Raw genomic sequence first — 24,976 nt, forward strand, 5'->3', positions numbered from 1 at the left:
CTTTATGAAGCAGGAAGAGAAATACCATAGTATTTTTTCCCTCATGTTGTCACAAAAAAAGAGAAGTATACCCTAGAAGGTGGACCTTCTCTTACTGTTTAGCTGAACTAGAGAGCCCTCCATTGGTTAACTGCTTAAAATTCCTGTCCTTCCTTTGCCTTTGTTTCTTAAGAGTTGCCTTGGGGGCTTTTTTTTTTTTTTTCATCCCCAAAGAAGCAAAGGAGTTGTGTATCTTACGTCACTACCGAATTTGTTTTCAAGTGGTCATAGATTTACTTGTCAGGATCTTATTCAGAGGTACAACCATTTAAAGAGTCTTGGGTTTGAGATATACAGGGAGATTGAAATTGTGAGTTTTGACAGCCGTAAAGGTGAGGTCCTGTATTTGAATTAACAAAGTTCTCCTCTGCTTCACTGAGTCTTCTCAGTGCATAAGGTTTGTACTACCTTGGAGAGATTCAGTCAGGAGACCTTAGTTTACCATGCCATTGTTCTCCACTTGAAGCAACCTCTTTTTTTTTTTTTTTTTAATCTCTTCCCCTACCCCTCATTCCCTTCCCATTTAGCATAAATGACTGATTATATGTCAAGAGTTAGGGTTTACCTACTTAGTTCTGTAAAGTTCATCAGAGTGCTGTCTGCTTACTGGGCCCTTGTGGATTCTTGTGGATGTATTCTCAGTGTTTACCCACCTCTTGAGCGTGAAAGTCTTCAAATAAGAGTGTGCTAGTATGTTTCTTGTCTAGTGTTCTGATTAAAGAAAACCATCATCCTAGGTTATAAGCTAAGGTAAGCTTGTACCTCTATAGCAGGTAAAAAATAATAGTTAAAAAATTAGGTGTTACTTAAACTATTAGTTAAAAGAGCGAGTATGACAAAATCTTGTCTGCTCACTTACTTGGTCATGTTAACAGATGGGCTCTTGGAATAGTGCTAAAACTTGGAACAGCCTCAAAGATGTGCTCCTAAGGTGCATCTTGTAAGATTTCAGCTGGTTTTTTAGATCTCTGTTGGGCATTTGTAATTATGATTTTGGGGATATCATAAATTTGTCAATTTTTGAAGGATTTTTTTACATGTCTCTTTTTTTAAAGGGTGTTAAGAAATTCTGAAGAGAATGTCTTGGGAAAAAAATATGTTCCCATAGAACATTTTTATCACTTCCATTGTCTCTTCCAAAGTTCCTTTGGCTTTACTTCCATTAGGAGCAGTACAAAAGCCCCTAGGGTTTTCTTCAGCATTCCTATAAATGAAGGAATGGAGGTGGTTATCCTCCTTTGTCTGATCCAGCTTCTAGGGGGAGATAAGACTTATTTTTTTCGGTAGATTTGAAGTTATTTGTTAACAACATAGGAATGTGAAAGCTAAGGAATCTGAGATCTTTTCTGAATGTAGGGTGTGTGATGTTTCAGATGCACTTGTCCTGTGGTTTTTATTTTCTCATTTTCTGAATTAATCTAGTCCCTAATTTTGGATCTCTGTATTCCCCTGCTCTTTCTCCAAATTACTAGTCTACACTATTTTTGGCTTCCTTTTTTAGTGGGTTTTTTCCTTGTCATAGTTTAAGTCTGCTCATCATTTTGCATGCTATCAAGGGAACTTTCTTGATCTTTTTATTTTATATTCTGGCACTTCTGGGAAAATAAATGAAAAGACAGGAAATAGGAACTCTATTCTTAGTTTTTGTTCCTTTCAACAGAGAAGTTAGGAACAGTATTGGGACCAATCTTATTTATACCTTCCACAACAGGAGTGGAATTATGAACTTAATAGTACATCTTAAACAAGTAAATGTTCCTTTGTTGAAAATTCAAGTTGAGAGGGGTTTTTGCAAGTCTGAAGGAGGGGGGTTTGGGAATTTCCACGGGCCAGTAGAATGCACCTACCTGATTGATATTGCTTGCAGTTTACATTTGTAACCTTAAATTATGGATGCTGCATTCTTAAATTCAGTATGGCCAAGGAACACACTCCTTTGTCCACTTTTGTTTCCCATTCTTGTTCAGAGATACATATTCTGTTTCCTGCTGGTTTGGATTTGTGGGGTTTTTTAAAATTTAATATTCAGCACAAAGTAAATGTTAGGAAGGAAAGAAGGAGAGTTTCAGGTTAAGCATCTGGAATTTGCTAGAGCTGGGCAGACCTGCATTGTTTTAAGGGATGGTTCTGGGCCATTCTGCCTGTGGATACTCTAGAAAATAGCAGGTCTATCAGCTATCAGTGTTTAATCAAATTTTCTTTGGTGAGTAGAATAAATACATGGAAAAAAAAGCCAAGCTGCCTTCAGTTCTAGGACTTTAGGTGTGACAGATGTGACCTGCATTAGATGGTTGGCTGCTTGAGTTTCCTGCTCTGCTCCCAATGATATACATCTCAACCATGTGTAAATTAAGAGTTGGTGTAATACTCCTGTGGTCACCTTTGGATCAGAACATCTTAAAACTAGAGACACAACATCAACAAACTAATTTAAGCAATAATATTTTTTTCTGCAGTGCAAAGTAACTTAGCATAATTATATTATTAGACATGTAATCAGAGATGATTTCCAGAACCTAAGAAGGACTTTACTCTCTTTTAACACGTTTTTCAGGACACTTTCTGAAGTCTGTTCCTTAACATAGAAATCATTGAGATACTGAATGCCATAAGAGCTCTTAGGAAGTCCAGAGTGCAGATAGTATAGATTTCTGCTGTATATTTGGTGGGTGCCTTGTTAGGAAACTTCTCACCTCTTAGTAAGTAGTCATTAAGGTAAAGCATAGACAGCAATTATGGCAATATGTTAATATATTCCCAAATTTCTCCAAAACAAGTAAGTTAATTAATTTCTTAAGTTCAGTTTATACATTGTCATGCAGTGTATGCTGTTGGTTTGGGGAAGGGGTGTTGTTTGTTAGGGGTTTGGTGGTTTTTTTGGTGTTTTAGGGTTTTTTTTTCTTGTTTTGTTTTGTTTGTATTACTTTTAATATGAGTGATAATTAAAAAGAGACTAATAAAACATCTGGAGATAATGATGTTGCATGGTTTAAGCAGCATGCTTCCAGAAAAAGGAAATTAGATCCTTACTGTGGTAGTAGTATTCTCTAATCAATAGAAATGCTGGATACATGAAAACCAATTAACATATTTTATGTTACTTTCAAAACACTTCTTGATGATAAAGTCTCTTGAAAGAGGCTCCTACCCACTAGGTCAAAGGTAAAATATCAACATGGATCGCAAACTGTTAGGACGCTGAAATTACTTGGTTTTCTTTATAATTTAACAAAAAGATACAAAAGGAAATCTCAGCACATCGAAAACAAAAAGAAATCATTCTTAACAGAGTATGTTGCTTGTCTTTGGGACTCACTGCCACAGGAAATCGCCAGTGCTTTTAGATTTGGAAAGTGTGCAAAATGCATCCTTCAGTGTATTGTAGACAGAGGGGTTTGATATTGTGGTGTAGGATGTCAGTGCAAAACAGAAGCTTTCCTTCCAAACCTATTAAATCATATTTGTGTCACAGCCACTTAAATTCCGGTCTTGCAAAATGAAAATGTGAAAGAACTGTACTAGTAAAGTTTTTCCACCAAAATTGTCTTGTTTCTCACTTAAAAGCTGTTTTAATTTTTATCTGCTTCTGGGCAAAATGGGTAAAAAGCTAATTTTCTTTTCATGCAGTCTAACTGAGTGAGGATTTTTGGGGTGGGGGAGGAGGAGAGTAGTAAGGAGGAAGAATTTACAGCCAGAGGGAAAATTCCTTCTAACATGTGACTCTACTAGAAGAACAAAGGAATCATAGTTGCAAGTAATCTAGTATTTAGCCCAATGAAAATCTTGTTTTCCTCTTGCTTCAGAAAGCTTGTCTTCATGTAGACTTGTGCAATGTAGAGGTGCTCTGAAAGGCGGTTGGGAGGTTTTGCACGGTGCCGCATGCTGAGACAACTGCATCAATGTTTCGCTCTAGCAATAAATGTTTTCTGCCTTCAAGCTGAAGCTTATTTAGCTTGGCTTATCTGGTGCTGCTGTAGCAACCATCAGTCTCCAGGCAACTGAGGCACATTGACCTCCTCGTTGAACTGAGTGTAGCACTACTTCAATTTAGCTGCCTGAGACAATAATAATGGTGTTGAATGTAAAAAGTGTGAAATACTCCAGTTTGTATGCAATGGAAATAATAAAACTCTTTAGAAGAAACAATGTTTCGATCTTACTTGACAAAGATTTCAATGATGCATGGTGTGTGTTTGTTGCAAGCTGCAGAGTTAGCTGCTGAGGCAGGGCCTTACAGGCCTTGTGTAAATGTTGGGACTCTTGCAAGCGTTTTTGCACTGCAGCAATTCTGCTACTGAAGGTGTTTGTTTCATCACTTAAATAGCAAAGACTGTTGATATTTAGATAGTTAAAATGTCCATGCTTGTGAGTAAGTAGCTGATTCTTTATAATTGCTCTTTTTGAAATTATAGATTGTCTAGAAAGTAGTTACTTTTCTCTTGGATCCATTATTTGCCATATTGCAAGTGTCTGGCTTTCTTTGGAATGCTGATATGAAGAAAATAGATTCCTCTATGGGTATACTGAGTTTGTTTCCTAAGAAAGTAATTTTTCTTCTAGTCAATGAGAGTGAAATTGAGATTCCTCATAAATAGAATAAAGTTCTTAAGTATAACAGATTCTTGGGCAAGATACTGCTTCCATGTCTGTGGTAGAGCACATACAGTTTAAGTGCTGTGAAGACAGAGGTAGATAGAAACGATAGAGCAATCAACTTCAGGTGAAAGGGCTTTGTGTTCCAGTGATGGCTCTGTTTTCAGTTAGGTTTGTGGAGGAATCCCAGGATGTTATCTCTACAAAGCCTCCTTTAAAAAACAAACTAGAACCTGAAACAAAACAACCCCTCCCCCCCAAAAAAACCCAACCAAAACCAAACCTAACAAAACAAAAAAGACCTCTTAATTAAGTAGCATTCTAGTAAGTTTTCGTGTCTCTTCTTTGTGTCTGGTATATAAATAAATAGATCTTAATTGCATAAAAAATCATATAATCTCTAGTTAGTTAACATGAAAGAGAGGAGCAAAGTGGTAGTATAGTTGAGGTTATAGTGTTTTCACATTACTGGAAGATAGGCCTTTTATTCGTGTGGTTTTTAATGACTTTATGTGCCCTTGTTGTACACTGGGCAGAGGTATAAATTAGTTTCTGTAGGTGTGCCATTAATTTTTCATTTTGCCTTTCAAATCCCACTGTGTTTCCCAGTTGTATTCATTCATGCTTTTCTTGGAAAATACTTGACTGCTGGTGTTTGAAGGTTAGATGGTTTCATTTAATTGAAGGATTTATTTGTATGTTTAATCAAAACAATTGATTCTGAAAGACAGTATTTGATTATTAGCTTGTTCATAAGCTAGAGTCTTCATTACAGTGAGAAGTTAAAAGGATTTATTTTTGCTGCAGAGAGAGAAAGTACTAGTAATGTGAATATTGTATCCACAGAATGATGTCACAAATAGTTTTCCTGACAGATTTAAATTATGACAGTCTGTACACTTGTAATTAATGTTCTTTCTCTTTTTGAATGAAAAGTTGCTCTTCTAAGACACCATGAACCCTTTTTATGATTTTATTTTAATGTTTCCAACCTCCTAATTATACTTTGCAGTAAATTCTTTTATTTCGGCCAGGTGGTGAAAACATTTTTTGTGCAGTTGGACCTTGAATTATCTGTTTTAAAAAATTCCTAAAGTTTAAGGGCTTCAGAGTGCTTGGATGGTAATGGTGGCAGTATGGGAGGGCTGTATTTTCAATCTCAGTGTTTATTTCATAGAATGGATGTGTAAGAAAAGACAGTGGATGTTTGGGTTTGATTTGCATTGGTGATTGTGATAGCAGGTGAAGTGAGGTTTGCTGTAAAAATTCACTCTGATTCCAGTCATCAGTAGTGCTGTAGGTTGTTTAGTCAAGTGGTCAATATTGTTTGCTGTAAATTTAGTTACATTCAACTTAAGACAGCCAAAACATGTATTAAAAGATGTAAATCAAAGTATCAGCTTAATCAAAATATATGGATAATAATTATCCTACTACAGATTAATACTGTTTTGTGTTGTGCTAGTTGTTTTGAAAAGTCAGATGATCATTTTCAGAAGAAATATGGGAACTGTATTTTATTAAGGATTTTCTGTGTTGACTTCCACCTGTGTTTCCTGGCATATAGGAAAATAAACAGGAATTTAGATTTTTTATTTTCCATTGGAAACAAGGTCATGATAAGCATTCTAATATTTCTAAGCAAATTCTGTATTTGTGGTGAAAATCTTCAAGGGTTGTGTTGCAGCAAGGGATGCATGAGAAAGTGTCCATGGCAGGACTCTGTGTTGCCATCAGCTGTGCTGTGAGCACCCTTGTGTGGGTGTGCTTTGCCATCCCAAGGGGCAGCTGACAGTTTACAGGAGGCAACTGATGATGGGTATTGGTGGGTCCCCCACCTCTCCTAAATGCAGTTAGAGGTTGTACCATAAGAACTGAAAGAATAAAAGGAAGTAATAACATATTCTTTCCATTGCCTTCAATACCCAAGCAAAGGTCTTAAAAATTATATGGATAAAAATAATATTTCTTCACTTGCCCAAGTTAAGGTAGGAAACATAAGGCAAGGTTGCTTCTCCTGGTGTCACTTGATAGGCAGCTCTTTTCACCTCTCAAGAAAAGAAAATAATTGTTACATATGCCAGTGATAAAGTTTTTATTGTAATTATGTGTCTAGAAATAATATGTGTTCATATTTAATCTCATTTAATTCCAATGCAGATTTTAATTAATTAATTGTTCAGATAACTGTTGCTTGCCACCGACCAAAATGCATCAGCTTAAGATGTCTTCTAGATGCAGTAAACTGATGCTAACACTTGGTCCTGTGCTTGAATTTCCTTCCATATTTCATTAAGCTAGACATGCATGGAAAGTGTTTGTAACATCTCAGAACGGTAGCAGAACAGCTTGCAGAAAATTTAGCTTTAAATTTCCTTTGTATGGCACTTTTTTATATGATTTTGGTAGGAGTTGGCCATAAGTAATTGTTAGTGGTATCTCTAATGATTTTTATTTCTTGACTTTGTATTAGTAGGAGCAGGGGGTAGTTCTGCACTTCATATCACAGAATCACGCTGTCATGAATAACCTGGTATGATTGGTAAATGGTGTGACCCCAATCACAGGAACAATGATATGTTTTTATTTTAAACAAGAAATAAAATTAACCTTTGAAATTATTTTTGACAAATAAATATTGGCAGAAATAGGTAATTAGGTAATGTGTCACTAATTGTAAAGCATTATGATGATATAACACAAAGCTCCAATATAGCAATGACAGTTTTTAAAGCAGAGGTGGTAAAGGGCTGTTGATTGGATATAAACTGATTAAGAAGCTGTCTTGGAATTGGTTGTTCTGGCCATCCTTGTTGCCCTATCAGAAAGGAAGAGACTTCAGTAATGGTTTAACTACAATTAAATCCCTCCCCTTTCTTTGTGGAAACTCAACTGTAGGCATTTCAACATTAGCCTAAACAATGGTTTTGAATATGTTAAGCCTCTAACAATTAGGGAGCAGTTTGGGGCATTGAATAATGTGGAATGATGCAATTGAACCTGACAGCTTCAACAGTCAGCCTACTCATGGGACCCAAAAGTTGTTCACACTTGGTTTCATCTCTCATCACACGCTGAGTATTAAACCCTTACTGGTGTGGAGCAGAGACAGAAATGAGGCCTGTTATCAGAAAATATTTCATAGCATACAACTTGAAAGGAATGGGGGAAAAGGCATGTTCAAAGAGTCTCAAAGTCTTAAGACTCAATATGATTTCATACAGCTAAGTATTGTCTCATTTTTCTCCCCTTTGTTTTTTTTCTGCTGAAAGAACATGTAACTTTTGATTGAAGGGGCGGTTTTCCCTGGAAATTTCAGATAGGAGTAAATGTTCAGATATGAATGCTCTGGAAACTTTATAGTCATGGTGTTAAATACTGTCCTGGAGTCATGCAAACAAATATAAAGCTATTCTAAATATTTTGGAGGACTTTTATATATATGAGTTAAATGTGGTTAACTTGCAAGTCCTGTTCTTTAGTTAGAAGAATATGCTTGTACTTTCTCTTTTGCTGTAGGAGAAGTGTTTTTAAACATCAGTCAAATATCAATCATTTCTTACTGCATATGGGCATTCTCTGAATTACAATGCATTGCCCTTCTGTGCTGCTCTGCTGCTTATGACTTTACTGATTTATTGAACATACCATAAAGGAAAGCAGTGAGTTGTGTACCCGTAGATGGGCTTAAATCCTTCTGCTAAAATACTTCCAGGAAAATTTGCTGCCTTTTCAAAAGAAATGCTTAGTAATCTTGGGCTTTTATTATTGCATATATTTTGATCAGGTATTGTGTTGAGTGTTTAAATAGAAACAGTTGAAATAAAGAATAATACAGCCTTAAAAGTTCTGCATTTTAGAACATGTGTCAGTCCTATGACCTTAATATGTATTGACAGGATGATTGCGCATTTTTAATAAATGCTTGCTACAGCTTGTTTCGACTGTGACTGAAACATGAAGCTCCTATTTCACCTTTAAATAATGCAGCACTCCTCCACCTTCTCTACTTCCTTGTCAGATGAAATCGTCACATATTTAAGAAAGCTTCACAAATCGTTATTCTTGTCATTTTACATTGCCATTTTAAAAAAGTATTTTCAAAGGTTTTTTATTTACCTTCAACTTACTTGAATAATTTTATTGTGTCTTTCTGCTTTAAGAGTTGCATACGCAGGATGGCATTGGAACTTGTGTAGTTCCAACTTGTAAGACACCTTTACTATTATTTTAAAATGCAAACGGGTAACGTTTAGGGTGAAACCACTACTTGTGAGAAAACAAGTTCTTAGATATTGTTTAAATCCTGCTAAGTCTTTTGATCTGTTATATCAACCCACTTAGCAAACGTTTAATTCCTTTGATGTCTTCTGTTTTGTGGTGTGGTAGTTAACTCAACAAACTTTAGCAACTCCCTTCAAGATACTTAGGTACTTTCAGAAAATTCTTAAAGCTATTTGTGCAAGTTTCAGTCAAATAAATGTGTATTCCCCTTGCTGATTATAGCTACCATGCCATCATAAATCAGTAAGGAGCCTTGCAGTGAATTACATGGACTGAGAAATAAGAATAGAAGATTTTTGTGTAAAATGTGAGCAGTACATACACTTACTGGAATAAAATTAAATATTTTAGGGAAATATTCTAAAACTAACAGAACGAGGACCTGGTGTTTGGAGTTTAAAACCTGCCCCCACCCAACTCCTGAAACTATGAGTAGAGCTCATACCATCATATAAACGTCTGTTTTCCTAGTCTGACCTTTTAGATATGGTTGAATGATAATACTGGTTGAATCTCTTAATAGTCCATTCTGTAAGGTTTTATCAGTGAAAGGATTTGAGTAAAGTTTGTTTGGTTTTGAGAGGAAAACAGTTGAAGGTTGCTAGGAACAGCAATAGTTAAGTTGAAACTGGCCTATGGACATTATTTAAAGGAAAATAGCAGGAGATGTGCAGTATTGCTGCCTTAGTCAGTGTCACAGTACTGACATACATATTGTATTTTGGAAGCTGTTGTACCTGGGTAGGTGGAAATGCCTGCATTATTTTTAAGACTTAAAAATAATTCAGATAAATTCTACTAAAGATAAGGAATTCTCCAAAAACCTCCAACAAACAACCAGAAGAAGTAACAGCCAGATTTGAAGCGACGCTGTAGTTCCATGTCTAGCAATCTTGCATGTACCTATAAACTGAAAAGTGAATGAACCCCTGATTATTGTAAGCAATTACTTGTGGCTTTTTCTAACTTTGTGACAGTAGAAGAATGTAAATATCAGGCACAATTTCTCACCAGTATATAGTAAATAAAGCATCATTGAAAACAGTTGTGTGAATTCATAAAAGTCCATTCATCAAGTTTAATATGTTGGCAGAAAGCCAAAAGTTAATGGTAGTGTGTGATTCTTTCCAGAGACATAGTTTATACTCTGTAATATTTTGCTGTAATAACCAGTATGTTTCCCCCGTCTCTTGTGTGCAGTTATGCATGTCAAAATGTCCCACAAATTGAGTTCCTTACTGTTCACCTTCTTTTTTTGTTTTTCAAAAAAAGTTTCATTTGTAAATGTTGTTTACATTTTCTTAGAAGATTAATTTTAAAACCAGTGATCACACAGGTTTGTGTATCTTTTATTCTAAACCCCCCCCCATACTTTCTTTGTTCTGAAATAAGGAAATAATTTTTTATCAGGTAGGAAAATGCCTTTAAAATAAGCAGCCGTGCTTTTATTTCTTTGATTGCCTGTCCCTGCAACTTAGCATTTGACACAAATCTTCTTTTCTTCGAAAGGGAAAAAGCATAAGCGGCCAAGGAAGAAGGTATTTTTATTGCGTTGGATTATGCAAGATTTTGGCCAGCCTCCTTAGCTTCATCTGTTTAAGGGTTCATTTTCGCTTGTTTGGCACAAGTCCCAGCAGAGACCTTCAGAATTGTGGTTAGCAACATGAATGAACACAAACTTTGGGAGCTCTTCAATAAGTAGAGCTGGCCAACTGCCAAAAATACAGTTCCTTATATGGGGTCAGGGCAAAGCTGTGGTTCCCGGAGCCCCCTATTGTATAGAAAACATACTTGTAATGGCTGTTTGCGTTCTTTAAAATAAAAACAAAACAAAACAAAAAAACACCAGGCTTCCAAGTCTATCAAAATAGGAAGTAACAAAATACTGTGCACGTTTTACTAATGACGGAGTCGCGCAAAGGAAATATGGCTCTGTGTAGTTAAACTGTAGAGCTGAAAGTTGGACCTTTTGACCTCCACAGCCGGCTTGTGATGTAAGGAACCCAAGCATTTGTGAGACATCTGTTGTCTACCTGCCCTTTATTTTGTAAATGGTTTAATAAGATTAAATAATTAGTAGGATAACCACATGGTCGCCATGCTACTAAGTCCTAGCGTTGAGCACATACTTCAGGATCGCAAGGACATCTGCCCGTCCTGCAAATTGTGGTTGTTTTAAAATGCACTTTAGGTATTTTTAATATTTGCTACAGTACTTTTTTTATTAGAAGGGTTTTCTTCAATTAGAAGTTCTTGCCAACCACAAATACAACACGCTTTAAAACGTGATCTGTTTTCCGAAGTACTGCAATTCTATTTCTATACTCACAAATGAAAAACATTTTTTTCTTTGAAATACATTGTTTTAAAAAGCATTCAACTTACAAAAATAATTAAAGTGCATTAAGAAGGCTTCTTTAAAATACATTTAGCATTTCTCCCCATTATAAAAATGAATTGAAGTTTTAATTGGTTTCTTGCAGGCGAACACCCTACCTGGATCTTCTCTCAGTCTGCCTCCATCCCACATGTACGGCAATAGGCTGAATCCAAATTCAGCCATGGCAGCACTTATAGCTCAGTCTGAAAACAGCCAAGCAGGTAAGCTTCCTCTGCCGGTGCAAATGTGTAGCTTCACAGAAGTCCTTGTTTTTAAAAAGGTTGTTAAATTGTATTTTTGATTTCTGCACAACTTTTGCTTATTAAATGCCTGTACGAAGTTGTTCTGTGTTGGAAGTAAATTCTCAGTTCTGTGGAACAGCACGGGTTTTCTTCCCCCTTTTTTTCCCTTGGTGTGTGAAATGTAAATGTTTAAGCAGAGCCATCAGCAGGCAGGAATGCACCAGTGTCTCTTGTGACTCCTGTGATTGATGCACTCAGTTCCCAGCTCTTTGCAGCCGGAGTGACACAGCTCTGGGTTTTGTCGTGAATAGTTGAAACCTTTATTTGCATAATTCATGAAATTGCATTACATACAAGTTCGTGTGAAAGAGATCCCGTTAGAGAACTTGTGCAGCATTTAATAATCTTGTGAATATTTACCGATTGGCATTTGGTACCGTGGGCTCTCCACTGCGGTTTTAATGAGCCGCTGGCTTTGCTTTGTTTCATTCCCTCCGTAAGGATTTGTTGACATGTCGTAGTAGTCATGCCTGTTTGGGGGAAGGGAATGAGTTTAGCAGTTTACCAAGAATGGATCAGTCATGTCTTTGCCCTCCAAGGGGTCGGAGGTCGCTTGACTCAGAATAGGGGGAGGGCAACCTTGAAGGGGGCAGATAGGGTTATTTTATTGAGAGGCCATAGGGAAAATAACCCTTTTGAGTCCTTCCAAGCAAAACGTTTTCGTATATTTAATGAGGCCTTTTTTGTTTGTTTTACTACCTTTTTAGCAAGGGGCTTTCCTATGCTTTGCTTATAAATAGGAATTAGTGAATTATACGCTTTCATAAAGTTTTCAGTAAATTTGCAGAATAATGCATGCTTGTTAGATGGCAGCAGTAAGTTTAATACGTTATATATTTTATGAGTTGTTTTGGGATGCAAAGTGTTAAAAAAATACAGAGCATCAGGATTTGCTGTGATAAGCATACAGATTAGCTGTCCACAGCTGTGATTCATTACTTTCACCGTACAAATTAAAAGTGGCTGAGGGGAGGGTACTGCAAATGCAAACCACGCTTCTGTGCTGTAAAACTGAAAGGAATGAAAGAAGTGAACATAATCCATGGCCTGGTACAGCCTCAGAAATGTGTAAGGACAACACCTTACATGCTACAGTTCAGCAATCTTAAACTAGTTACTTATTCACTCTTCAGCAGTAACTACAGCTAGAAGTTGAGATTGAAGGTATTTTAAAAATATCTACATCAGATATTAAAACTCTTATCTAAGAAAAGGCGATTTATCAGCTGTGAAATATTTACACTGCAGATCAAGATCTCGGAGATAACAGCCGAAGCCTTGTTGGCAGAGGAGGATCACCCAGAGGAAGTCTCTCACCACGGTAAGTGTTATTTACATTGGAGAGTGCAAGCAGAGGAAATGTTTTAAGATTTGCAAACTTCGCTGTCTTTTTACCAGCAATACCAAAGTGTTTTAAAAGCCTATATATAAAAAAATATAAACACACGTGTATAAATACATGTATTTTTGTATCTATATATCCTTCTAAGAAATCCCTAATACATCCAGAGAGCTAAAATTGTCCTGAAGTTTACTTTTGTATCAACTGAAATTAGGTTTACAAATTAAGGTTTGTAGGTAAGTTAGTTTACTCCCTTACTTAAGAAATGGAGTCTTGCTTTAGAGGGATTTATCTGTCATTTAATCCATATGTACTGCTTATCTCCTCAGATTTGTTACCGCAATCCTTTTTTAGTAATATCTGCCAAAATTCCAGAATCCCATATACTTAACAATGATCACAAAAATAAGAAACGTTAAATATCAGTAAAAATTCCAAGCAAATATTTTCTTCCTTTTCCCTCACAACTTCAAAATTTTTAGCAATATTCTGTAGAAATGTATTTTTTGTTCTGCTGCAATTCACAGTTGCTAGAAAACTTTGAGATAAGAATTCTGATGAAACTGTATCATGTTATTTTGTTTTAAAATATTTGCTGCTAAATTTCAATATTGTGTTTTAAATATTTTAGTAATATTTTCTGTATATTTTAAGCAAATCTTTGTTTGAGAGGGCTTTATTTTCCATACTGGATCCAATATAAGTTAGATGTTATGGTGTTTATTACTGTGTTTTTTACTTGGGTACTAACCATGAAAAAGATCTATCTGAAAAATAGATCTATCCTGAAAACAAATTCAGGATAACTAAAAAATGCTAGTTACACAGAAATAGCATTATAATAATGAATTTTATTGCTATAGCATGTGTTTATTATGGTAATTTATAACAAGTATCTCCAAATTAGGTAATTTAATGTACATGCCTTACGTTGTTGGTTTTGTATTACATTCCTTAATTAATCAAAAGGCATCTTGCTGGATGGAATGAGATCCATTATAATGCTTAGGTGTTACCACCTAGTCATGAACTTGTTTTTAAGTTTTTCAGTATGTGTTGCTTCTAAAATAATAAATAGAGAATTTACAAATTAGATGGTATTCTTAGCATAAATATGTATACTGACATTAGCATATAAATTGATCTGTACAGACAAGGAATTTCAGAGAATTCTGCAAAGGGAAATGCTCAACAATTAGGATATTACAGAACTTTTGGTTTTATATTAAGTAGTCCTCTTATGCATACATATTGTGGTAATTACAAGTTCTAATGCCTTCTTAGTTAATATGCAAAGCCCTGATCTTTGCATGATTTGCATCAGTCGTAGCTGTGTTCAGTCTGTCTTCTGGTCAAATACTTGGGAAGGTAAATGTTTTCAATATGATCCTTCTACAGAGTGTATATGTTCAGGGTATGTGCAGTGCAGTACTTGCAGCATGGTAAAATACCAACTGGTTGTGATGAGGATGCTAAAGGAGAACTGGATGATACAAAGGCCACCTCAGTCCACAATTGAAAAGCTTCCTGCAGTGTACGGAAGCTGTAGCACTTTGCAAAGAGGAGAGAGATTTTGCTTGGCAGGGTTGTTCAAAAACAAGCCAGAAAGGGGGGGGAGGTGGGGGTGGTGTGAGAGAAAGCAAGGGGGAGAAATCAGTGCTGTAGTAACAGAATTGAAAGATGGAAAAATTTAGTCTGAAATACCTAGCATGGAAAAAATTTGGAAAATCTACTCATTCAGTTAAGTTCACTAGTCAGCGAATTTCACCCCTTTCCACCCCAAAAACGTTACACATATGTCAAGGTTTCTAAAATGTGCAGGTAACTCCTCATCTTCCCCACTTCAGTAAATAAGGAACTCTGGTTACCTGGTTACTTAAAATATGGTTTATGGTTTATATGGTGACTAGAAAACTAACTGAAAAAAATCTGCTATCTGGAAACTTTGCAGCTCCAAATGTTACCTGCTTTATCTATTAAAATTATTTAGCTGCAAGTTCTGACTCTGTTCCCTTTGAAGCTTATGAGATACATAAATAACACAGTACTCCGAAAGGACCATGTGATTTTCAGCGAGTTGCTTAAAATAAAAACACTTGCAGAACATTTGTTTGCTGTTGATGACGCAGCTGATTGCAGCTCTTCGGAGAAGACATATGTGACTCATGAGCTTGTATGGTCATTTCCAATTCATATTGTTATATCTTTGTACCCCAATATAACCACAGCGTTTGATGTTTAAGCTGTCGTATTTTAACTTTTAATACATATATGAGAAATATAAATATACCTGTATATGTGAGCTGTTTCCATTTTGCAAAGGAATTGCTGCTTTTCCCAAGGTAGCACTTAAACTTTTTTTACCTCATACTTAACCTTCGATTTAAAAATGGGTTATGTAATACCTGCAGTGAAATCTGTATGTATGCTTATATATAAATGAAGTATTGCTTCTAATTAATGCTCTATAGTATGGGTAACTGTACCAAACTTAATCAAAAAACAGTTGTGAAAGCAGGCAAGCTGTGAAACAGGGTTCTCATCTCCATGGCAGGAATGGACCAGTCCAGACAGCACATTTATAATCCTCTTGGAAACTCTGATCAAATACTGTTTGGAATAAGGATTCAACCCTAGCATGCAGGAACCCTATCCTGTCTGAAGGATGAACAGTTGGAAGAGGAGAGATCTCGATTTTATTTTTTTTAATCCTTCTCTTCTACAGACTTCCAGTGAAGGATCGCAGAGGTTATACCATCACGTACTGCTTTGTTTCTGCCTTTTTAAAATTGATAGGAAGCAGTCCAAAGCCCAACAAGAACTTTGTTGGTGATTTATAATTCAAAAGGCAGAATCTGTTAGGGTAGCATTATGTGCTGCTCAGGAACATACTGAAAGAGAGAGAAGTTTCTGGAGGAGTTGTTCAGTGGTTTTATGTATTTGTTTTCTGGGGTTTTTTGTTTTGTTTTGTTTTTTTAAAGTGGGTTGTTTGTGTGAAGTGTAAGTTTAGTACCTCTGTGTAGAATGTTTCTGCATAAACTTTCCTTCTAACTGCTTCAACACATCGTGGAAACAATGCATTTTAAGACTGCTTTTGCTGTCTCTGTGCTGAACTGTTAGATGCTGTTGATTTGTCATCTCTTGTCAAAAAACACTACTTTGGTTATCCATTCATCAGGGCTTTTTGTTTTAACAAGTGCTTTCCTCTCTTCCTGTATGCAAAAGAGGAACTATTTATAAATACTTAACAGAGCTCTTAAGTCACCTACTTAAAACCTTTTCTCGTAAAAATCCCTTTGCTCTGGTGCCTACAAAATGCTACAGCCATTAGGTAGCTAATGTGCTGTGACCACTGCTTATTACGGTAATCATAATTAACACACTGATTTCCTGAGCTCTCTGTGTTGTCCTGTACTGGGACTGTGGAGGTCTTGGTAGCTTTGCACTAGGGGTGGAACATTACATCTGTGATCCCATGGTGGCACCAACTGCTTGCAGTAATAACTAGTATCTGAGAATCTGAGCTCACTGGAATTGAATAAAACCACCCCCCACCCTTCCCCCCCCCCCCAGCAGCCAACAGCAAAACCAAGAACCAGCTTTTAGTGGGCTTTGGTGTTGGTCCTGTAGGAGGAAGGGGACCTTGCATACACGAGACCAGAAACGTGAGTCAGATATACAGCGAACATCTGGCTTTGCTCACAAGTTAAACTGTGCCCCATCCAATGCAAAAGAAGCCTTCTCCTAGGGCCTGAGAGAGGTATCCAGCTTTCTTTGTGCTGAATATTTAATTTTCTCCTGAATGAGAAAAGACATGTGGCAAGGGGATTATTCTTGGAACTGTGTGTGATCATGAGTAAAAAAGGAGGTATATTAAGTGTTCACAGTACAGGCAGAGAATAACTTCTAATCCTTGTGAAATAATACTTTCATGTAGTCCTTCAAAAATCCAGATTTACGTGACTGTTTTTAGAACAAGTTAGTCAGTGGAATTATATCTGGCCTTTCTATGTGATGATTTTAATAAATTGGTTTTATTTTTCCCAGTTGTCCCAGGGAAAGGTTTGAAGTTTGGTGTGGGTTGTTTTTTTTTTTTTGCCCCCAAAGTCAGTGCCCTGTGTATCCGTATTATAATGGTTTCCTGCTGTAGAAGTGTGTGTTGTATAATTTAATTTAGTGCTGTTTGTCAGTTACTGTCTTGTTACTCTGTATGCAAGAAGAGGTTATGTGCTTTCTCAGTATAAATTCTCACACTGTAAAAATATGTCTTTCTTTTATTAAAGCCCTGGCAGTGAGAACCAGGAGTTCTTAGTGATTTTGATGAATTAACTTAGTCTTGGAAGCATAAGCTATGTAGGTGCTTAGAACTGATATAAGAAATTTCAACAGCCTTTTTCTAATACATTTCCTTTCATCCTTTTCTTTAAACAATAAATTGCAATATTTCCAACAGATCCCCTGTGAGCAGCTTGCAGATCCGCTATGATCAATCAGGGAACGGTTGTGGGGAAAATTTGCCCCCAGTAGCAGCCAGCATAGAACAGCTTCTCGAGAGGCAGTGGAGTGAAGGACAACAGTTTTTATTAGAGCAAGGCACCCCCAGCGACAGTAAGTGCTCACAATCTGTTTATTATGACTTTCGCCAGTTGTTACTCAGAACTGCTATTCTGTGCTTGTCCAAGAATTTTAATAAAATTTATTTTCTGCTGTGAATTGAAATATAACTGTGGTGTACAGTTGTAGCATAGTTCTTACTGCATGGCATCAGTAGATTACAAAAGACTTCTCTATAATTATCTGTATTTTTATAGATGGGGAAACTGTATCATGCAAGAGGAAGTAACTTGCAGGTCCAGTTGCAGAGTTTGGAAAAGAATTCTGAACTCTTAGATCCACTACTGTAAATACTGTAGTGCAGTTCCCCATTTTTTTTTATACTGTGTGATATAAATTTGCATTACAGTTTTTTATTGTTCTATTTTTTATTTTTAAATCTGACTTTTCTACTTCTATTGCTGTCTGAAAATATTTACAAATGTTAGGCAGATGTCCTACTGGGTTTTCATGTCTTTATTATGTTCTGCCTTTCTTGTGAGTTCCTAAAGCAAGCAAATTATTATTTTCTCAAGTTACGTTTAATAGGGTGGAATAGTCCAAGTATGAATATGTTAAAAGCATAAGTGATCAGTAGATCATGTGGATCTCCATATTCAGCGATGTATCAGTATCAAAGACAATCACTGACTATGTTAAAAATTATTTTATTCCAGGTTATGGTTTGTGTTATATTTTATTGAACATATTACTCTTCTCATTGGTAGTGTAAAGAGGTATCTAGTTAGTATTTTTATGAATGGTATCCTGACAAAAATGCTAATTGTGAGGAAATTCATGCAGGGATAATCCTTTAAACACGATAGCTGGAGGACAGGTTTAGCTAAGTCTTATTGCATCTCATTTGAGCTCACTGAGGGTTCCTTTGTATGTTCTTGAAGAGGAGGGATAAAAGCTAAATCCTTGGGAAATGACCAGATGTGCCTATACCAGTACACTTATGTCTGTAGTAGCTCCAGAGGTCATGTTAAACAAATACAATTTAGAATTAAAAAAAAAAAAAAAAAAGAAAAAGAAAGGAGGCTATCCCTGTGACTTTACAGTCACACTCTAGTACTGGTTGGGAAATCCCAAGTTCTGAAAGTAAATGGGAGTTTGAGAAAATTCTGCTTGGTAAAAATCAGGTCAGTGGAGAAGGTGATGCCCTCCTAATGGAAACGCGGGGGGTAAGTGTGGTGCTCACAGAGTGCTCCCTGCTGGGGGATTCCGAGATCGCCGCTCGCAGCTCCCGCCAAGGTGCGCTGGGACAACTTCACCTCGGAGGACTTCTGGTTTTTTCATTGTTCCTATTCATTTACGATTCACTGGACAAGTCATTAAATCAGAAAAACTCCCTTTCCATGAACCGTGTTGTTTTTCTATAAACGTTGTTGGTTGCCTGTGCTGTTAGTTGAATATGAGCATATTCTTGTCAATCTTCTCTGTTTTATAAGGTTTGCAATTCCTAATACTGCAGCTGAGCTGGATTTATCCCAACTATGCAGTTAACCTGTGCTACTAAAATACTACTAGTTGCATATTCTGATCTGGGGCTAAGTTATCACATACTGCTGTTTGCTTAAAATGTGTGCTGGCCCTAATGGTGCTACTCTATCAGTATTTAAACCAGGGTGTGGAGGTATTCCAAAATTACTACCACAACACATTGTGAACTTTTTTCTGCAATTTAAATTACCAAAATTAATCTTAAATCTTTCCACTAAAATTCAGACATCTGTAATAATTTTATATTTTCACATATATGCTAATCTTAATGTAATGCAGAATTTAAAGCTGAATGAAGGTGTTATTTGTGGCTGTGGAATGTAATGTGTGCATTTTTGTCTTAGTTTTAGGAATGCTTAAATCATTACACCAACTTCAAGTTGAAAATAGGCGGTTGGAAGAACAGATAAAGAATCTGACCGCAAAGAAGGAGCGACTGCAGCTTCTCAATGCACAGCTTTCGGTGCCCTTTCCAACAATAACTTCAAACCCCAGCCCTTCTCATCAAGTACATGCCTTTCCAGTACAAGCACGTAAGTAGAGGGGATTATTAAAGTGTCAAAGTAATTTGAACATGTATTTATATGAAATATCTATTTCATCCACGCATGCCGTTGATGGGAGATGAATATAAATGTGGGATGAATACAGACCAAGTATTTGCTGATGTGTTAAATGTTTAAACATCTATTGGTTTATTTTTCTGAACTATTACTACTTGTTTCACTGCAGTTTCTCTTCAGTTTGGAGCACATCTGTTTGAATCTATTGATTCACCTATTACTTAGTTAATATTCTACTATTCAGCAATTTCTGCTATTCAGCAATGATTTTAAAGTTGACATATTTTCTATGTTTAGCTTTGTCATAATTTTGAAATAATTACTCTGAATCTTTTTACATGTTCCAGAAGTTTAACCACTGTGTGTTTTTTGAAATAATTACTTTAGCACCTAGCACTGATTCCTTGAACAGCAGTAAAAGCCCTCATCTGGGAAACAGTTTTTTACCAGACAATTCTCTTCCTGTATTAAATCAGGTAATTTTTATTTCCTTCTTCTAAACCTAAACTTGTTACGAGTTAACTCATCCCAGTCTTTGCATTGTGGTGTTAGGTGAAATTTTATGCAGCTGAGGGGGCTTTGTTGTTTGTTTTGACACCAGGAGATAACCTCCAGCGGACAAAGCACCAGCAGTTCATCAGCGCTTTCCACTCCACCACCTGCTGGGCAGAGTCCGGCCCAGCAAGGCTCAGGAGTCCCCGGAGTTCAGCAGGTCAATGGTGTGACAGTGGGGGCACTGGCTAGTGGTATGCAGACTGTAACCTCCACCATTCCTGCAGTGCCGGCTGTGGGTGGAATAATTGGAGCACTGCCAGCCAGCCAGCTGGCAATCAATGGAATTGTAGGGGCTTTAAATGGGGTAATTCAGACCCCAGCAACAATATCACAGAACCCTTCTCTCACTCATGCAACCGTGCCACCCAATGCAACACATCCTCTGCCAACCACGCTAAATAACAGGTAAGAATTTGTTGATTTTATGTTTTTCCTCATAGTGCCTGCTGTTCTTCAGGTTAGCTGGGTTTTTTTGTCTTACTCCAAATATATTGTTTATTCCTTCACCTATAATTGTCAAAGTAACTTCTGCTCCTGCTCTGTGATTGAAAGTGAGGAGGCATTTAATGGAAGCACAAATAGTCAAGTTAAAGAAAGTAAGTTTTCTCTAGAGCTTTTGGGAATCCTAGTGCATTCCTGGTTTTAATTGTCACATTCCCAAACAAATGTAATTATGTAAATGTGCTTCAGCTCTTCTTTTTAGTTCAGAAAACAATATTCTTTGTCCTGCCAGTTTTTCTTCCAGGATTAAAGGAGCACTGGAAAACCTACCATTTGTTGCAGTAAGAAGGGGGGAGGGGGAGAAGGGTAATATGGTCATGTAATTCAAGGTGTAATAGGCATAACTAACCAGAGTTGTAATACAGTTCATGGTTTTCAGTTGCCTGCACTGACTCCAAACCCAACAAAATTAGCTTTTCAATCCATGTTCTTATAAAAAGATTAATTTGTGAGTATTCCTAACAGCCTTTCACCAAAGCCAGGTACCCTCAGTAGCATAAACTGCTGCTGCTTGAGCTGCAAAGCAAATGGGTAACAAAAGGAGACAGCTGCTTTCCGGGAGGAGGAATGGACTTCTTGGTCTGGAAGTATTTTGGGATAGAGCAGAGACTGGGCCAACTCTTTCTCTCTGCTCCCCTTCCCCACACTCCTTGTCCTGTGGTTCCCTTAGGAAGGAGAACTACGAAGTTCTGTGTAGAAAGAAGTGCCTGTAAATAGGGAGTGGATTACTTGTCTTTAAGTAGAGTTTATTTTTGGAGATTATGGTGGATTATCCATCAAAAAAAGACATACGAGATTGTAAATGATGCAAGGGATCCCTAATTTCCTAGCTTCTTTTCCCAGTTTCTTTGCTTCCTGTTGGTTTGGCAGCTCCTGAATATTTGTGTACTGTATCATTGTGTGGTATTGCTTCAGTAGACTCATAAAATCTGATACTTTCAACTGTATCCTGTTGTTTGCATGTGCCATTACATTTTTCCTGAGGAGCCTGTATTTTTCATAGTTTATATCCTTTGTGAACATGAAGGTTCATAGGATAAACAAAAGACATTCTGTTCCTGAAAAGTTTTTATCTTTCTTGAGGATCAGAGGTTTGTGAAAACCACAAAAATTTTGCATTCTCTCCCCAAAAGTGTGCGAAAGAGTGAGAAATACTAGACAAGATCAATCATATTAACCAGTTGCATGCTGCTTCCACTTTCAGGTACTGCCAGAATATATCAGTTATGCTAAGTATCAGTCACGCCACTGTTTTCTCAAATGATTTTGTTTATACACAGATGATTTGTTTCTCTTTGTATTGCAGTAGTTCTTTTGTTTCTTTTTTAACATCCATTTTAAGTGCTGAAACTCTTCATTGTGTAGCCCAGTTCGAATTCATGCAAAATACTGCAGCCAGTATCCTGTTTTTAAGCTTTCATTCTAACCTTTAGCAGAGTCTGGAATACTCCCTATTTTCTGCTACAACAAGCTTATGCTGTGCAAGTCTGTCAGCACTTCCACTTCTCTGTTTCTATTATGGCATGATCTCTTTCTGCACTGCTCCCTCAATAATACTAATTTAAAATTAATGTTTATATTAAATTTAAAAGTGCATTTTCCACTCAATTCTCTGCTTTGTTTGAGCTTATCCACATTATTTCCCGGGCCCTCTTCCTTCTGAGGTGTTTCACAATTAACCCCATTTTCTGTGACTTTTCAGTATTTCTGGTTGTATGTTTAGAAGGGAAAAGTTCAGTAATGTTAATGCTAATACGATTCCGGTAATGACATGTGCACTTCCTCATTGGCCCATTGCAAATGCTTCAGTGAAATATATGAAAAAACATTTTGTTATGGGAACTAAGTTGCAAAGAGGCTCTGGGATGATTTTGAAGGAAGGAAAAAAAATAGACCAAAAAATACTTTCCACGGGTTGAAATTTGTGGTTCTGGAACTCTATGGGATACCTGCCAGGCTGGAGTTTGGTGCTGCTGCAGTGACAATTGGTTGACTATTTCTTTAATGTTAAATTTCCCAGGGTACCCCTGCTCTTTGAATTGCCCTGGTGCAAAGGTTGTATGGTACCAAGCACAGGCAGGCTCAAAGGTTTGGTGCCGTGGTGATGTGAGCTCTCTGACCCTGGTTAGATCGTGTGCTGCCGGCAGGGTTGGAGGTGGTTTAAATCAGTATTGGCAGTGTGTTGGAAAGCTACATGAGAATTCAGCCCTGCTTTCTAACTTCAGGGTATTGTCCTGTAATTTTAAAAGACTTGCCAGATGTTCCTGGAAATTCCTTGTTACAGTAACATGCCAAGCTTCAGAATCTGTTCCAACAGTTTAATGTGAAAAATAGGGAGAGTGTTCACCAATACATGAAGAATCTGTATGCATGTTGTCCTTATATGAACACTCTAACTGTGGCACACAAGGTGAGAAAACACTGATTTGCACACTGTTGTTGGAGAGAGTTTCAAGTTGTAGGTAAAAGAACCCACATTAATTTGGCAGAGAAAAATACTTGATCCTTTTCTGGGAAAAAAAGATGGCTTAGTACAGATTGCCAGCAAGTGGGAGATTAAGTGATTCGAGGAAAGAGATAGGATTGTTTCTTTACATTCTTGCAGCCGGAGAAGAGTGTAGGATGGAGAGTTTCAGACTGATCGTGTACCTTTTAATGAGAAGCTAGAAAGGATTAAATTTACATTCCGGGCTGATCTGGTGTAAAGAAAGCTCTGTGGTGAAATCCAGTGAACTGTCTCTTCTGGGAAGCTTGGGAGCCACAGCATTTTGTCCTCTGCAGTTCAGTTTTGTTTCTAGACACTGAGATCTCAGCTGCTGACTGAGGGTATTTTCTTTCAAGTGCCAGTGCAGAGCAAGAGAGGCAGGCAGAGCGATTAAAAAGAAGGGAGAACAACAGCAGAAAAAAGAAGTGCAAAGGTAAAACATGATCTGGGAAAAAGAAAGAATGGGATAAAAGAATGAACAAAAAGCAGAGATGATTCATTCCAGTATAGAAGAATACAGAAAAAGTGAGGTAAAAAAAGGAGAAGGAAATAATAGTAATAGTAGTCAGAATACTGTGGGAAGTAAGTGTGAAAGGCTTTACCTAAATCCAGGTAGAAGCATTCTCAGCCTTTCCCTCACCCACCAAACAGGTCATCTTGTCACAGGAGATCAGGTCAGTTAAGCAGGACTTGCCTTTCACAAACCTGTGCTGGCTGGGCCTGATCCCCTGATTGTCCTGCACATGCCATGTGATGGCACTCAAGAGGATCTGCTCCATGACCTTCCCTGGCACCAAGGTCAGACTGACAAGGCGTGATGCTGAGATCCTCCTTCCAGCCCTTCTTCTGGACAGGCATCACATTTGCTATCTTGTAGTCAGCTGGGATCTCGAGATCCCAGTCAGCTGGAAGATCCCAGGGCTGCTGGAAAATGGTTGAAAGTGTCTCTGTGTGTACTTCCCTCAGTAAACTTGGGTGGATTCCATCCAACCCCATAAACTTCAATTGGCACAGGCTTCCCTTTCCCCATAGGAAATCCTAAGAGCAGAGGTGTGTCCTGTAGTGCTGAGACCTTGCAACAAAGTATGAGACAGTTTATAGGTGGCTTGCCCTGTCCTACTAGGAGAATGCTGGTGCTTTGGGTACTTTCATATTGGCTAGTTAATACAAAGTCAAATTACAGCAGAGTTGGGCTACAGTTTGCTGGCTGCTTTAAAATTGCAAGATGAATATTATGCCCTGAGGAGCTACATGATTGTAGGCTAATGATGTGGATTTGTGACTGATTTAGGTGAATTCCTTACTACCAATCCCAACAAGCAATCCTGTCATCCTGTGCACACCTTCTTACTAGAACTTCTGTATCACACAGCAACCTCATCTACATTAACAGAGAATCTGTCGGTGTCTTCTGTATTGGTTAAAGTGTCAGCTCAGTTCCCACAGGTTGCAGCCCATTGTGAAAGACCCAATATGAGGGGAGGGGACAGAAGTTGTACAGTTGAAAGGGAAATACTTAATTTTTCAACAGCAGGATAAACCTATCATGAAACAACACCTTAATATTTTAATAGGTGTTTAAAACTAGTAAAAGCTAAGACTGTACTGAAAGAGGAAATCCAGCTGTGTTCCTGGTCTTATATTCCCAGCACACCCTTGTTCATGCTGTTGGTGTTGCAGTAAACTGGTATACTGGTATATTCTTCAGTAAACTGAAGAAACTCTTTATATACAGCCTAGTTGTCAGCTGGATCTATTCCCTGCCCAGTTTCCTAAATATTTGCAGACAGTTTTATGTAGGTATGTCAGCAGAGATTGGGAGTGAAGTAGTTG

The 24,976-nt window shown here is 37.3% G+C and overlaps 1 protein-coding gene across 9 annotated transcripts in view; it reads left to right on the plus strand.

The window, feature by feature from the left end:
• Nucleotides 1-24,976, plus strand: part of MLLT10 (MLLT10 histone lysine methyltransferase DOT1L cofactor) — a 133,432-nt gene that overhangs the window by 103,156 nt on the left and 5,300 nt on the right. For 6 of the 9 annotated variants that reach the window (XM_068212660.1, XM_068212674.1, XM_068212667.1 and 3 more), the window contains 7 exons: nt 11,400-11,517; nt 12,847-12,919; nt 17,394-17,548; nt 19,384-19,572; nt 19,990-20,078; nt 20,204-20,562; nt 23,511-23,576. In XM_068212660.1, the coding sequence (XP_068068761.1) occupies nt 11,400-11,517; nt 12,847-12,919; nt 17,394-17,548; nt 19,384-19,572; nt 19,990-20,078; nt 20,204-20,562; nt 23,511-23,576 (1,049 nt within the window). Of the gene's footprint in view, nt 1-11,399; nt 11,518-12,846; nt 12,920-17,393; nt 17,549-19,383; nt 19,573-19,989; nt 20,079-20,203; nt 20,563-23,510; nt 23,674-24,976 lie in introns of all 9 variants that reach the window. The other 3 variants (XM_068212645.1, XM_068212653.1, XR_011005827.1) reach the window with 2 other exon arrangements.

Source organism: Anomalospiza imberbis, chromosome 1 (genome assembly GCF_031753505.1).
Source record: "Anomalospiza imberbis isolate Cuckoo-Finch-1a 21T00152 chromosome 1, ASM3175350v1, whole genome shotgun sequence".
NCBI classification, from domain to species: domain Eukaryota; kingdom Metazoa; phylum Chordata; class Aves; order Passeriformes; family Viduidae; genus Anomalospiza; species Anomalospiza imberbis.